The sequence below is a fragment of the Chrysochloris asiatica genome, unplaced genomic scaffold (genome assembly GCF_000296735.1).
Source record: "Chrysochloris asiatica unplaced genomic scaffold, ChrAsi1.0 scaffold00001, whole genome shotgun sequence".
In the NCBI taxonomy this organism is placed as follows: Eukaryota; Metazoa; Chordata; class Mammalia; order Afrosoricida; family Chrysochloridae; genus Chrysochloris; species Chrysochloris asiatica.
In genome coordinates, this window is record NW_006408519.1 from 40,251,106 (window position 1) to 40,266,073 (window position 14,968).

At 44.7% G+C, this 14,968-nt stretch overlaps 1 protein-coding gene across 1 annotated transcript in view; it reads right to left on the reverse strand.

The window, feature by feature from the left end:
- OC90 (otoconin 90) overlaps positions 1-9,741 on the reverse strand; it is a 36,817-nt gene extending 27,076 nt beyond the window's left edge. The window contains exons 1-4 of the mRNA XM_006830841.1: positions 9,690-9,741; positions 5,461-5,526; positions 3,579-3,635; positions 1,572-1,746 (exon numbers count right to left, since the gene is read on the reverse strand). Coding sequence (XP_006830904.1) covers positions 1,572-1,746; positions 3,579-3,635; positions 5,461-5,526; positions 9,690-9,741 — 350 coding nt within the window. The remainder of the gene's footprint in view (positions 1-1,571; positions 1,747-3,578; positions 3,636-5,460; positions 5,527-9,689) is intronic.
- Positions 9,742-14,968: the final 5,227 nt, after the last annotated feature.

The window sequence follows — 14,968 nt, forward strand, 5'->3', positions numbered from 1 at the left end:
GTTACTACTGCTCCTACTGTAACTATGACTACAGACCCACTGCTGCCCTTAGTACTGGTACTGGTATTGTTGCTAATACTGTTCCGTCCCTGCGTGGTTCCTACTGATACTGCTGCTATCATTATGATGACTCTTACTACTATAAATGTCCCTACTGTTCCTACTATTACTTCTACTGCTATTCCTGCCAATTCCTAATACTCTTGAAAATTTAATAAACCAGATAAAGTCCCAATCATTTTAACTTAACTGTGTTCATTTAATCCTATGTAACAATTCTGTGAGGTAGAAACCCTGATAGAGTAATGAATTACTAGTCGGGCTGTTAACCACAAGGTCAGCAGTTCGAATCTACCGGTCTGTTAGTGAGAGAAAGATGAGACTTTTTGCTCTTGTAAAGATTTACAGTTTCTGAAACCCTATACTGGGTCGCTCTGAGTCAGAACCAACTCTACAGCACACATCTACCACCAACAACTCTGTGAGTTAGATACTATTACTAACTCCATTTGATAGATGCTGGCATGGGAACAAAAGAATCAAATATGCTCCCTAAGGCCATACACACAGAAGGAACTCTGGTAGTGTAGTGGTCACGAGTCAGGCTGCTAACCTCAAGGTCAAAAGTTCAAAACTACCAGCCATTCTGGGAGAAAGATGAGGCTTTCTGCTCCCATGAAGATTTACACTTCAGAAACCCTATACAGGGTGGTTATGAGTCATAACCGACTCCACAGCACACAACCACCAGCAAAGTCACTGAGCAAATAGAAAGTAGAGAATTAGAATGGCTGGATCAGAGGAAGCATGCTTTTAGTAGATACACCACCCTTCCCTAAATGGTGGGTGGCCTGGTGGCACTTCTGCCTGCCCCTAGTTGTTGGATCCTTGCTAACACTGGAGGAAAGGGTGGCTCTTCAGTTTTACTGCGATGACCTCTGATGTCAGTCTGCGTCTCCCAGGTATTTGGGAGGTACACAACCCTACTGGCCATTGGATTTTCTCTGGGTTTCTCCCCACTCCCATCAGACCTCCACCTCCTTGAAGCAATGATGGTACTTTGGTTAATGTGGACAATGTCCATGGACATTGTTGGTATTTGGTGCAGGTTTGTTGGAGATTGAGCAAAAACTTTCCTAGTCTTTCCTTCTGGCGACTATTTTATTCAGGACAGCTCTGAATAAACAAATTGTTCTCAAGTTTTGTTATTTGAGTTCTTATTTCAATCCAGACTTCCATATTCTCCTTAAAAATATTCTGAACCAAGGGACCAGGGAGGGGTCTCAGGAAGCTGCATTTTAACAAGCATCCAGGTAGTACTGATGCTGGCGGATCTCAACTCTGAGAACCTCTAAAGTGGAGCTTGTCTCCTCGGACCTGACATTGGATCCTAACTCCCTATGGAGTGAGCAGATCACAGGTCAGGCTGCCATGTGAAGATGGAGAAACCAGTCACCCAATGGTAAGTACTAGAACACAGACATCTCCCCAGGGCGTTTTCCACCTCTGCACCCTGCCCAAGGCATCAACCAGGCCTCCCATGAACTCCCTCACCTATTGATTTTTCTCACCTGTCGGTCGCGTCCACAGGTGGTCCTTCCATCTCAAACCTGCAGGCACAGCCATAGTCTTCCAAGTTCCGGGGGCAGAAGCCTGCCACACATTTCATACCATTCACAAATTGGAGCAGAACAGGAAAGTTGGTGAAGACAGCCTGTAGCCAGGAGAAGTGGGGGCCCAGGCAGTCTGTGGGAGGGGAAAGCAGAGGCTGGTGGGTGACCAGAGACTAGGAGGGAGCCCCGGTTCTGGACTTCCTGTACTGCAGGTTGGAGGCTCCCGCATAATTCCTGGCATGGTATTCCCATTAACCTCTGTTATGAATTGAATTGTGTCACCCCCAAAATACGTGTCAGCATAGCTGGGTCATGAGTCCCAGTTGGTATACTCATTCCCTATTTTGCAATCTGATGTCATTACTTTATGTGTTGTAAATCCTAACCTCTAATATCAATGGGGCAGAATTAGAGACAGGATACAATCTACAGGATTAGGTTGTATCCTTTATATTTTTTGAGATGTAAAAGATATTAAACAAGTGAGCAGAGATGAGAGGGACTACTGCCTCCAAGACAAAGGGCTGGGAGTGGAGCATCTCCTACGGACCTGTGCTCAGAACCTCGTAGACCCAGGAGAAGACTGATACCCAGACACCAGGAGAGCTCCAAGCAACACTGGACTCACAGATGTCAAAAGGAGACAAGTATCTTCCCCCAGAGTCAACAGAGAAAGCTTTCCCCTAGAGTTCATACCCTGAATTCATACTTCTTTGAAAGTATAAATGTCTGTTTGTTAAAGTCATTCAGTTGTGTTATTCTGTTATAGCAGTACCAGATAGACTAAGACACAGACCAATGCTTGTCTCCATTATTAATATTGCATAGAAGCTACAGGCATATCTCTGGAGCCAGGACACCAAGGATGGAATCCCGAGGTGCAGACAGATGATAGAACCTGCCCAGGTTCCCATAGTTGGTACATGATAGAGCCTTTAATTGAGTTGAGCTCTGTCTAAGGCTTCTTCCCAATATTCTCACTGCCGCCCATGCCATCTCTTAAGCACCTACTGTATACTCAGGACCATTATGAACAATTGAAGGAAGCAGGTTTATAGCCATGGTCTCTGTTGGTTGTCACCTAACTCATGCCATCTTCTCTCCTTGATTAGCAAAACGGAGAAGTACGTAGGGAAACCGAGTCTTCTCCCCATGCCCCTGGGGATGTTCTATGCTAACTCAGCTTGTCATGGGAGCTCCATGCTTCCATGCCATTGACTCTGGTCTAGGCTTGGGAATGTGATTCAGACCTGGCTTACAAAACTTAAGGGAAGTGTTTTAGGGGCTTCTGGGAGAGATTTCTTTCCTGAAATAGAAGAGAGGCATATCAGAAGAAGATCTCTTTTTATCTGCATGTTCTTCTTTCTTGAATGTGGATGAGGATGTGCTTGCTGGAATGGCACTAGCCATGTTGCCACCATGAGGCCCGAAGACCAAAGCTAGAAAATCCAGCATGCTCCGGGAAGCAGTGAGGAAAATCATCCCAAGCCTGCTGGGTCTAATGTTGTTGTTGTTGTTAAGTGCCATCGAGTCGGGTCCGACCCATAGCGACCCTGTACAGGGTTTCCGAGGGTGTAAATCTTTACGAGAGTAGAAAGCCTCATCTTTCTCCCGCGGAGCGGCTGGCGCTAAACCTCTGCTCTCATCCAGGTGTCTTCAGACTGCTGCTTTGGTGAAATAATTGTGATAGTATTTAAGGCACCATTCATTGGCTGAATGCATCCTAAGTGACCCAGTTTGGAGAATCTACAGTTGAGGGAACTATCAACTTATGTAGGAAGAGAAGAGGCAGAGACATTTACAAGGTGAGTTTGAACCATAAGGTTGGTGGTTCAAACTCACTAGCCACTCCATGGAAACCCTATACAGGGGTCCCTATGAGTTGGAACTGACTCAATTACACTTACCCACAACAACTATGTGCCAGGTGTTTGGTGGATAAAAGCCATTTCAGATTTAACTTACCAAAAATTTCGGCTACATTTTCCACATTTTTAAACACCCCATTGAAGAATGTGATGTCTAAGTAGAAAAGAGAGAAAGAGAGAGAATAAATTAGTGCCTTGTTTCCTTTCCTGGTCTCCCTCCCCTCCCCTTAGGTAAAGTATAAATAAGTACAACCCCTTCCCATTAAAGGGAAAATTTGACCTTGGGTTCACTTTTTAGCTATGTTAGCCTGGAGACCTGCTGAGTGTGAGGAAGTATAAACTGTTACTAGGCAACATTGCACCACAGTAAGAATGAACCCTGGTTGGTAAGGTGTATCTGGACTGAGAGGAAATGTGGATGAATTATACACAGACTCTCAGGTGGGAGTCATCCTTTTGGTCCTTTCTGAATGTGATGTCTCTGGTAACTGGCCACGTCTCTTTGCTGTTGTTGTGAAGTGCCATCGACTTGTGGCTCTTTGAGCATCCTAACATTGTTGTTGTTGTTAAGTGCCCGAGTTGGTTCTGACCCATAGCAACCCTGTATAGGGTTTCCAAGGAACAGCTGGTGAGCTTGAACTGCTGACCTTGCAGTTCAAATGTACTTTGCAGTCCAGCGCATTCACCCACAGACAGGTACTGATATCCATGGACATGGAAGGCTCTAGGCTTACAATGCCTTGTGGGCACATTTCCTGACCTTCATTCTTCTACCTTTTGGAACCTAAAGAACAGAGAGGTTACTTTGAAAACTAAGGTGTGCCTGAAGCAAGTCATGGTCAGTTTAACCATTTCATAGTCATGTGAAAGCTGGACAATGAGTAAGGAAGACTGATGAGCAATGGATGCCTTTGAATGATGGGGTTGGTGAGGATATTGAATAAATCATGAGAAGCCAGGAATACATTTTTTCTTGGAAGTACAGCCAGAATGTTCTTTACAAGTAAGGATGGCAAGACTTCAACTCACATACTTTGGACCTGTTCTCAAGAGGGACTAGCCCTTGAAGAAGGGCCTCATACTAGGTTGAGGGTCAGTGAAAACAAGAAAGTTCCTCAAGGAGATGGATTGACACCGTGACTGTAAGAATTGGTTCAAACACAGCAATGGTTGCGAGAATGACACAGGACCAGACAGAATTTCGTTTTGTTGTACAGAGGGTCACTATGAGTCCGAACTGATTCAATCGCACCTAACAGCAACAACAACAACCTTCTAAGTGCCAAGTGTGACCTGTGAGTTGAAATGTCTAATTGAAGAAGACCCTCCACTAGCCATTGTACTCCCCATAGGGTTTATGCCATTTGGAGAGAGGCTACCTGTCCCTGGGGTCTGGGTGGAAGCTGATCACTTAGCTTGCATAGGTTCATGGATAAATCATTTGGTTGACTCAGCTCACCTTTCTGAAGGGTGTACGAACCACCCCCTGACTCAGGGTGACATCACCAGTGAGTCTACCACCCGTTATATTCTTTACTGATGCCCACTTAAGACCTACCTAAATCTTTATACTCCGGAACCAGGACAACTTTCCTAAGATTCTTCTTCCTTAAACCAGAGCTTTGCAATTCACCTCTATCCCTTTTTGTCCTGCCTTCTTGGAAACTTAGAGCTCTTGATGCTAAAATACAGTGACCCAATTCATGTTCATGAGCAACACATTTACTTCCTTCTCCTGGCTTCTTCCTTTGGCAAATCTTTGTGTTTTGATGGTAGCTTTTAACACTTTGTCTCAAAGGAGTGACCAATGTGGAATCTCAGGGGAGAACCCTTTGAGTCCCACTTGAATGTCTTTGCTTACTAATACTGCCACAGCAAGTGGCTCTTGTGTACATTCAAAAGAAGTCATTTCTCTGCCAGTATCCCAGAAAACTTTCTGCTCAGCTAGGTTATCTAAGCAAAGTTCCAAGCATCCTTACTGATATCTGCTGGGAGTCCTGGAGGCAGCTCTCGGGGCAGGTGGGAGGTGTCCAGAGCATGGCCCCCTGTAGGTGAGGAAGAGATGAAGAAGAGCAGGGTTAGTGCTAAGATTGATGCCTCCCATGCATTAAGTCCAGGCTGGGAGGCAGCAGCCAGGAAGGCAGTGGGAATGCATTTAAATGCAATCTCATATTCATATGCATTGATTCTAGAATGTGTTATGTGCCAATCTTCTCTTAAAGAAGATGAATTGTAAACTGGTGGGTCTCAAGATTGGCGTTTTGGTTGGGGATGAAGAGCTTGTCCTGAAGCTGGTTTTTTTGTTTTTTTTTTTAAAGTTTTTATTGTGAATTGAGTGACAGTTTACATTGGGGAACATCAATTGTACAATAATTGTTTCATTGCAATGATTACCATCTCCTCTGTGCGTCATCATTTAACCTGAAGCTGTCTTTGCATTTGAACCATACTGTATATATTTAGAATGATTGCATGTTTGTTTGAAGTAGGGAGTGGTGGGGACACACAGGACAAGAGAAAGCCCGTCACAGGGAGAAGGCAATTCTTGTTCAGCCCGGACCTTGTACAAACGAGGCCCTCCATGACTTCACTTTTTAATTTTTGTTCAGAGCCTTGCAAAATGCTGAAACAGCAAGGAGGGAGACTCCTATTTATCCTTGTCAAAGAGCCCAGGTAGTACATTTGGCACGATTGCCTTGAAAGCTGTTGAACTGCTTTCATAACCCATGGCTAAGAATGCCTGCTGCCCATTTAAACACAATTTGCAAAATCTTGCCGGCTCCTTGGTGTCTTTACTTGAATTTCCTTTGTGGTCCTGGTCATTAAACTCCTCTTCTGGACTACCTGACTACCCACCACCACATGATGGGGCTTTCAAAGGTCCATGGGAAAAAGGAACGAAAACATAATGGAATTATCTTAGTCCAGGTTTTCAAGAGAAACAAAACCAGTGAAACATATATATGAATATATATATGTACACACACAGACACAGACACAGACACACACACATACATACATATAGTTACATATATATAAAAAACTAGTAAGTTTATTATTATATACATACATACATATATGTAAATTTATTATCAAAAAAATGACTTACAAATTATAGAGTCTCAGGTCCCCAGCAGAAGAGAGAGAGTCTTTTCTGTGTGTCCATTATATTGGGAGCAGGCCACACTCCCAAGGAAGCATTCCTTAAATAGATTGGCTGCTCATAGCCAAACATCATAGAGTTAACTATTTCTGTATTACATTTTGTCACCTTAGGAGTAAGCACATCTCAACTGCTAAACCTCTGGAAATCCTGGCCTTGCCAAGTTGGCACAAAACTCTAACTATTACAGAATTTTTCCAGGAACCTTTTTGAAGCTTACTCACAGATTTAACACAATATCCTTCTCCTCCTACTTCCAGGATATCAATGCCTACATATTTTCATTAGTGACTAGAAAGGTCACCCCAGATTTTAAATTGAATGAGTTACCTGATAAAGGCCAAAGAACAAAACAAAAACAACAACAAAACTCACAGCTTTCAAGTTGAGTCCAACTCATACTCTACTCGACACAGTGAAATGCCCTTTAGGGTTTCCAAGGCTGTAGTCTTTATGGAAGCAGACTGTCACATATTTCTTTCCCTGAACAATTGGTGGGCTCAAACTACCAACCTTTAGTCTAGTTGTTGTTGTTGTTGTTAGGTGCCATCGAGTCAGTACTGACTCATAGTGGCCCTATGCACAACAGAACGAAGCACTGTCCGATGCTGGGCCAACCTCACAATTATTGCCACATTTGATCATATTGGCACTGCCAGTTGGCCAATCCATCTTGTTGGGGGTCTTCCTCTTTTTCTCTGACCCTCCACCTTACCAAACATGATATTCTTCTCCAGCGACTGGTCCCTCCTGACAATATGTCCCAAATATGAGAGATGAAGTTTGGCCATCTTGGCCTCCAAGGAGCACTCTGGCTGCACTTCTTCCAACACAGATCTGTTGGTTCTTTTGACAGCCCATGGCACTTTCAATATTCTCCTCCAACACCATAACTCAAAAGCATCAATTCTTCTATGGTCTTCTTAATTCACTGTTCAGCTTTCACATGCATATGAGATTATTGAAAATATCATGGCTTGGGTCAGGCGCACCTTAGTCCTCAAGCTGACATCTTTGCTCTTCAACACTTAAAAAAGGTCTTGTGCAGCAGATTTGCCTAATGCAATACGTCATTTGATTTCTTGATGGCTGCTTCCATGAGTGTTGATAATTGATCCAAGAAGAATGAAGTCCTTGACAACTTCAATCTTTTCTAGTAGTCAAGCACAACTGATTTGTAGAGACCTCTGATTTATAAGGTTATCCTTGATCTAAACCTTGCCTACCCATCCTGAGTCAAAGGAGTTGACAGTTGACTCCCAATCTGAAACTTTATGCCAGTGAAAACTTGTTTTGTCATTTCTAGACACATAAAACTAGTTCTTGCCAAGCAGTCTTTACTTTGTGAGCCCTTGGGGGTTGGTGGAGTTCATCCCAGTGCAGTGCCTATGGTAAAAGGCACCTGTGGTTAAAGTTGTGGAAAAAGATTAAACTGCTTATATCCAAGTCTCAGTTCATGACAATTATGTTTTAATAAGAAGAAAAAGTTATATAAAGAAGTAAATAATCCATTGAAACCCAGCAACCACTTGTTGATCAACTCTACCTTAGAGAAAAATGTGGGATGATGTTTGAAAATGATTTGACTCTTAAATAATAGTGTTATACTAAAATTTCCAAGGAGCTCTGGTACTGTCATGGCTACAAGTCGGGCTGCTAGCCTTAAGGTCAGCATTCAAAACTATCAGCGGTTCCATGGGAGAAAGATGAGGCTGTCTGCTCTCATAAAGATGTACAGACTCGGAAACCCTCTACAGGGTCGCTATGAGTTGGAACCAACTCCACGGTACACCACCACCACTCTAATTTCCAACTTGCAAACTTCCAGGTAAAATAAAATCCTGTTGTATTACACACCAACTTGGGTCATGATCAGGATAAACAATGAATAGAATACTGTGACGCTCATTTTGCACCTCTTGACACCATTGCTGTTTGGGAGGGGACTTTAGAGAGGAAAAGGTAAAGTGGGTTCCTCCAGACTTTATCTGAACCCACCATGAGAACAGAAGGAGAAAATACCAGGATAAATCAATAGTATGAATAGGTAAGTGTCAGAAGTCTCAGATTCCTAGCTAAGACTCCAAGGGAACTTGACATTTCTACCTTGGTCTTCCTAGAAGCCTGCTGAAGTATCTGTGTGTCTTGAAGATGTGGGACTCAACTGTAAAAGGTAGATGGAACATGTGCCCTTCCCACCAGGCATATTTACAAAAGGGGGAGGCATGTGGCCAGCTCTCAAGAAGGCCAACATGCCCATGACCAAAGGAGAGAGGAGATGTGATGTTGTGTGGAAAGCTTACTACCTGGCTACCTTGCTCTTAGCATGGACCTAGTCTCCCACCCCACATTTATGGTGTTGTTATTACTAAGAGTCGTCAAGTCAGTTCTGACTCACAGGGATGCTGTATAGGGTTTCCAGGGATCAGCTGGTGGCTTTGAACCACCAACCTTGTGGTTAGCAGTCCAGTGCTTATCCTACAGTGTCACATCAGAACTCGAAAACCATCCCCAAGTGGGATTACAACAGCAAGCATGTTATTGTTGTCAAGTACTGTTGAAGCAGTTCCTACTCATGGCAACCCTGTATAGGGTTTCTGAGGAGTAGCAGGTGGGTTTGAACCACCAACCTTGTAGTTAGCAGTTCAGTGCTTATCCTACAGCACCACACCAGGACCACAGGTACTACACATTGTGCACTACAATATTAATTGAATTAAACCTACCGTTTATCATTCAAGTTCCATTTCCATCATTATTAGGTGGGAGTTGGGAGGGGGTCAAAGAAAGAAAAACTAAGCAGATTAGAAAACATTTGACAATATGTCCCAGTGTTCATTTTAGAGGGGCTATTGTGGCGCTGTAGAGTGATCCCTGGACCGAAATGTCAGCTGAACTGCAAGGTCGGTGGTTCAAACTCTCAGCTGCTCCTTGAAACCCTATACAGGGTCACTAGGAATCAGAAGTGACTCAACAGCGCTTAACACCACCGACTAGGTAGTCATATGCTTAGCTGCAATTGCTCTGTAAAATACCCTCACTTACCAGCATGGGGAATGGGGACCACCAACACACTCAGCAGGAGAAGCGTGATCATAGCTGGACAGCCAAGGATGGTGTCCACTGGAAGAGAAGTTGGTGGACATCAAGGAGATTCTTTCACTACTGCTGTGAAGCAATGACCTGCAGTAGGAGCCTTTGGCCCACATGACAACGTGGTAGAAGGAAGGCAGCTGAACAGGTCCTGTCCTAGTTTTGCGACTGATCACCAACTGACCACCAATCAGTTGCTATTCCAATGCATGGCAACTTCACGTGTGTCAAAGTAGACCTGCACTTCGTAGAGTTTTCAGTGGCGATTTTTCTAAAGTAGACCACTAGACCTGTCTTCCAAGATACCTCTGAGTGGACTCAAACTTCCAACCTAGCAGCTATGTGATATTACATGATCAGTTTATCCATCTGTAAAATGGGTACTAAGCAGTGTGTCACTGGAGACATAACTCTGGTCTCACGTATTTATTCTTTCTATCCATGGTCTTTCAAGGCAGGCCTGTTGGGTGCCCAGCAGACTGAGGGGTCCAGGGATTAAGGGAAGTAAAACCTGTTCTTTGATGGTGAGTTGTTCACAGATTAATGGGGAAGGAAGATGGGATGGCAGGTGTTGCAATTTTGTCTTTGGTAATTAAGGAGCTCTGGTAGCGTAGTGGTTACAAATTGGGCTGCAAACCTTAAGGTCAGCAGTTCAAAACTGCCAGCTGTTCCGTGGGAGAAAGATGAGGCTTTCTGCTCCCATAAAGATTTATAGCCTCAGAAACCCTGTATAGGGTCGCTATGGGATGGTTCTGACTCCACAGCACATAACCACCACCAAGTTGGATTGTAAGTGGCCCATACATTGTGATGGAGTCCTGGTGTGGCACCATAGGATAAACACTTGACCACAAGATCGGTTTGAACTCCAAGGTCAGTGATTCAAATTCACCAACCACTCCTCAGAAACCCTATACAGGGTCACTCTGAGTTGGAACCAACTCGATGGCACTTAACAAATGCACCTGTAGTAGACTGCCTTTGAACCTTTGTCCAGACATCGCCAGACTTGGCAATGCATATGGTACCACCTCCTAGCCAGCAATGCCTTTACTGCTGCAGCTCCTCTGCCTTGGCAGTTGGGCAATTTGAATACTTTGCTACAATCCATGGGGTTAAACAGATCAGCCTCAAGGGCAGAGATGTGGATGGGAAAGAAAGGTGGGAAGAGCCCAGGGTGTCTACCACATTTCCATCTGTTCTGTGGTCCATCAGCAAATACTTAACTTCAACAGGCACTTGCTGAACTCCAGCCAGGCAATCATGTATTAGCGTTGTTGAGTGCCATGGAGTCAGTTCCAACTCAGAGCGACCCTGTATAGGGTTTCCCAGGAATAGAGGAGAGCAAAAAATTAGACTACCAAGACTGGTAAAGGATCCTTGTGAAACAATGGATAAGTACTCGACTGCCAAATGAAAGGCTGGCAGTTCAAACCCACCCAGCATCTCCAAGGACAAAAGAGCTGGCAGTCTGCTCCCATAAAGATGATATTTTAGAAAATCTTTTGGGGCATTTCTACTGTTTCATATGGGGTTGCTAAGAGTCCAAATCGACTCAATGGTACTTAATACAGGGAAATTTAAATACTTTTTGCTCCATGGGAACAGAAATCCCTAATGAATGTAAGATGGTTGGTTGACTTAATGCACAAACTGCGTTAGACCTGCTTTCAGGGCAGAGTGGGAATCAGAACTGAGGGTATGTGTCAGGAGGTAAGCACAGGGCTACTCATGCTACTGCACAGGGTCACTATGATTCTTATTTACAGTGACTCCATTGGAGTTTTCTAGACTGTCAATCTGTATGGATTTCATCTTCTTCCCAAGGAGTGGCTGCTGGGTTCTCACCAGTGACCTTGTTAGTTAACAACGGAATGCTTTAACCACTGCACCACCAGAGTTCCTCTGGCTACAGAGCCAAACTGAGGAACCGAGGTGATGCCTGGGAGAACTTCGGCACTTGGAAACAACAGTGTTTGGAGTTCCGGTGTGACACTGGAGGGTCAGCATTGGGCTGCTAACTGCAAGGTCTACAGTTCAAACCCACTTCTCCTTGGAAACCTATACAGGGTTGCTATGAGTCAGAACTGACTCAATGGCTCTTTACGACAACAATAACAGGCAGACCTTGGAGACATTGCAGGTTCAACTCCAGAGCACAGCAATATAGTGAATACTGCAACAAAGCAAGTCAGATGACTTTTAAATTTCCCAATGCATATAAAAGTTATGTGTCCACTAAGGAGTCCTGGTGTGGTGCTGTGGGATGAAGCACTAGACCACAAGGTCGATTTGAACCAAAAAGTCAGTGGTTCAAACTCATCAGCCTCTCTTTGTAAACCCTACACAGCGTCGCTGAGTTGGAACCTTCTCCACAGCACTTAACAACAACAACAGTTTATTCAGTGTGCAGTCTCACAATGAAAACATTTAAAATATTGTGAGAATAGTACAGAGACATGAAGTGAGACTTTCTGTTGGACAAATGGTGCCAGCAGACATGCCCAACTCAGCGCTGCCTCAAACCTTCAACTCGTAAAAAAAAAAAAAAAAAATTTTAAATGCAGTATCTATGAAGCACAATATGAGACATACCTGTAGAAATGCAGATAAACCTCTATGTATTGTATATATATATATATAGTAGCATTGTGGTTACGAATCAGGCTGGTAACCTCCAGGTCAGCAATTCGAAACTACTAGCTGTTCCGCAGAAGAAAGATGAGGCTTTCTGCTCCCATAGAGATTTACAAACCTCGGAAACACTGTGCAGGGTTGCTATGAGTTGGAACCGACTCCATGGCACTTAACAACAACAACATACATATATGGAAATGCAAAACAGCTGGGTGGTGCAGTTAACAAATTCAGCTGCTAGCTGAAAATTTGGAGGTTTGAGTCCATCCAGAGGCACCTTAGAAGAAAGGTGTGGTGATCTACTTCTGAAAATCCTGTGGAGCTCTGTTTACTCTGTAACATATGGAAGGAGCGAGCTGACTGGGTGGTAACTGGCATTTGCATGCTGGCTGCCCTGAGCATCATTGTAATGCATGGATTCATAAGACCTCCATTTGTGTGGAGTCTCTTCCCACGGGGGTCTGTTTGGCTTTGCAGTGAATTTACAGGGGTGCTGAGGGCCTCAGGCTTTCTATATCTCTAAACAGTAGCATCCTTGGCTCAGACCACAGAGAAAGCATTCTTCATCTCTCTCTCACTTACTTTCCTCCTTCCCTCTTCCTCCCTCCCTCCTTTCCTTCCTCCCTCTCTGCCTTCATCGCTACCTCTGGCTGCCCTCCATTCCTCCTTTATTCCTTTCCTCCCTTCTTTTCTCCTTCCCTCCCTGCCAGTAATTCCTTGTCTTCATAAGGAGAGGGGGGTTCCTACCGTGAAGGTCCCACTTGAAGGCAGTTGGATGAATGAAGCTTGGCTTAGAACAAGATGGGGGCTGAGCCCTTTATACTCTGAGAAAAGCCCCTTAGTCATGTGATTCCACCACCCCCTCCTCACATGGAGTATAGCCTTTCATGTAGGCTGGCAGGTGGGCTGTCCCCCTGGGGAGGGGCACGGTAATGCTATGGCTTGGCACAGGTCAAAGTTCCATAGTCAGAGGCCTCTCACAGGAGACCCAGGCTCTCATTAAGGAACAATGACTCCCCTGTCCCACAGCTCCTCGCCTCAAAGACTGAGCGCCCCAGGATTAGGGAGCCCCAGGATGAAAGACTGAATGAAGCCTACAGTCTTCCCCTCAAGAGAAAGGGCCACTTTGTTTAGGCCAGCTCATTTTTCAGGGAGAGGGGCTCCAGGTGGCTCTTAGATTTTCTTGGATGTGCACACCTAGGAATGTGATGCCCCTTTCCTCTAGGAAAGGAGTCCTGGTGGAACAGTGGGTTATGCATAGCACTGCTTACGGCAAGGTCAGCAGTTCAAGCCTACCAGCTAGGAGAAAGATGTGCTGTCTGTTCCCATAGAGAGAGTTTGGGAAATTCTATGGGGCAGTTCTACTCTGTGCCCGAGGTCACTGTGAGTTGAATCAACCCGATTGCAATGGGTTTCTTATGGAGAAGCATCCCTGGTGGCTCAGTGGCCAAGCACTCAGCTAGTAATGGAAAGGCTGGGAGTTCTAAGCTGCTGTTTCCTCTGCAGGGAAAAGATAAGGCCGCTTGCTTCCGTAAAGATCTGCAGTCTTGGAAACCCTGTGGGGCAGTTCTACTCTGTCCTGTGTTTGTTGCTAACTGCCGTTGAGCTGGTTCTAACTCATAGCAACCCCATACAGGGTTTCCAAGGCATGACTAGTGAGTTTGAACTACAGACCTTGTGGTTAGCAGTCCAGTGCTTATCCTATAGAACCACACCAGTACTCCCTATTCTGTCCTATAGGGTTACACTCTGAGTCAGAATCGACTTAACCACAACTAGCCTCCTTAGGGATTTTGCACCCAAGCTGTGGGGCTTTAGACTCAGATACCCTAGGCACCTGTGCCAGCCCTGCAACTTGTAGACATGACATACATACATGTATGTATGCATATGTGTATATGGAATCCTGCGGTTGTGACATTGCAAGGTAATGTGCTGGACTGCAAGGTCAATTTGAGCTTCAAGGTCAGAAGTTCAAACCCACCAGTCACTCCTCAGAAACCCCATATAAGGTCTCTATGAGTCAAAACTGACTCATGTGCATATAACATATCATTGTTGTAAAGGGCCGTTGAATCATCGAGTCAGTTCCAATTCATAGCGATCCTGTATAAGGTTTCTGAGGAGCGACTGGTGAGCTTGAACCACCTATCTTTAAGGTTCAAACTGACCTTCCAGTCCACTGCATTAACCCTCAGCACCATACCAGGACTCCATATATGTACATATATATCACAGGAGCTCTGGTAGCATAGTGGTTATGAATCAGGCTGTGAAACTTAAGGTCAGCAGTTCAAAACTATCAGCCGCTCCGCGAGAGAAAGATGAGGCTTTCTGCTCCCATAAAGACTTACAGCCTTGGAAACCCTGCACAGGGTTGCTATGGGTCGGAACCGACTCGATGGCATATAACAACCACAACAAGAGTTCTTGGGCATTGCAAATGGCAATGCACTCAGCTGCTAACTGAAAGGCATCTTGGAAGAAAGGTCTGGCAATCTACTTCTGGAGAATCAGCGGCTGAGATCCCGGTGGGACACAGTTCTACCCTGACACATGTGGGGGCACCAGGAATAGGATCTACTTACGAAAAA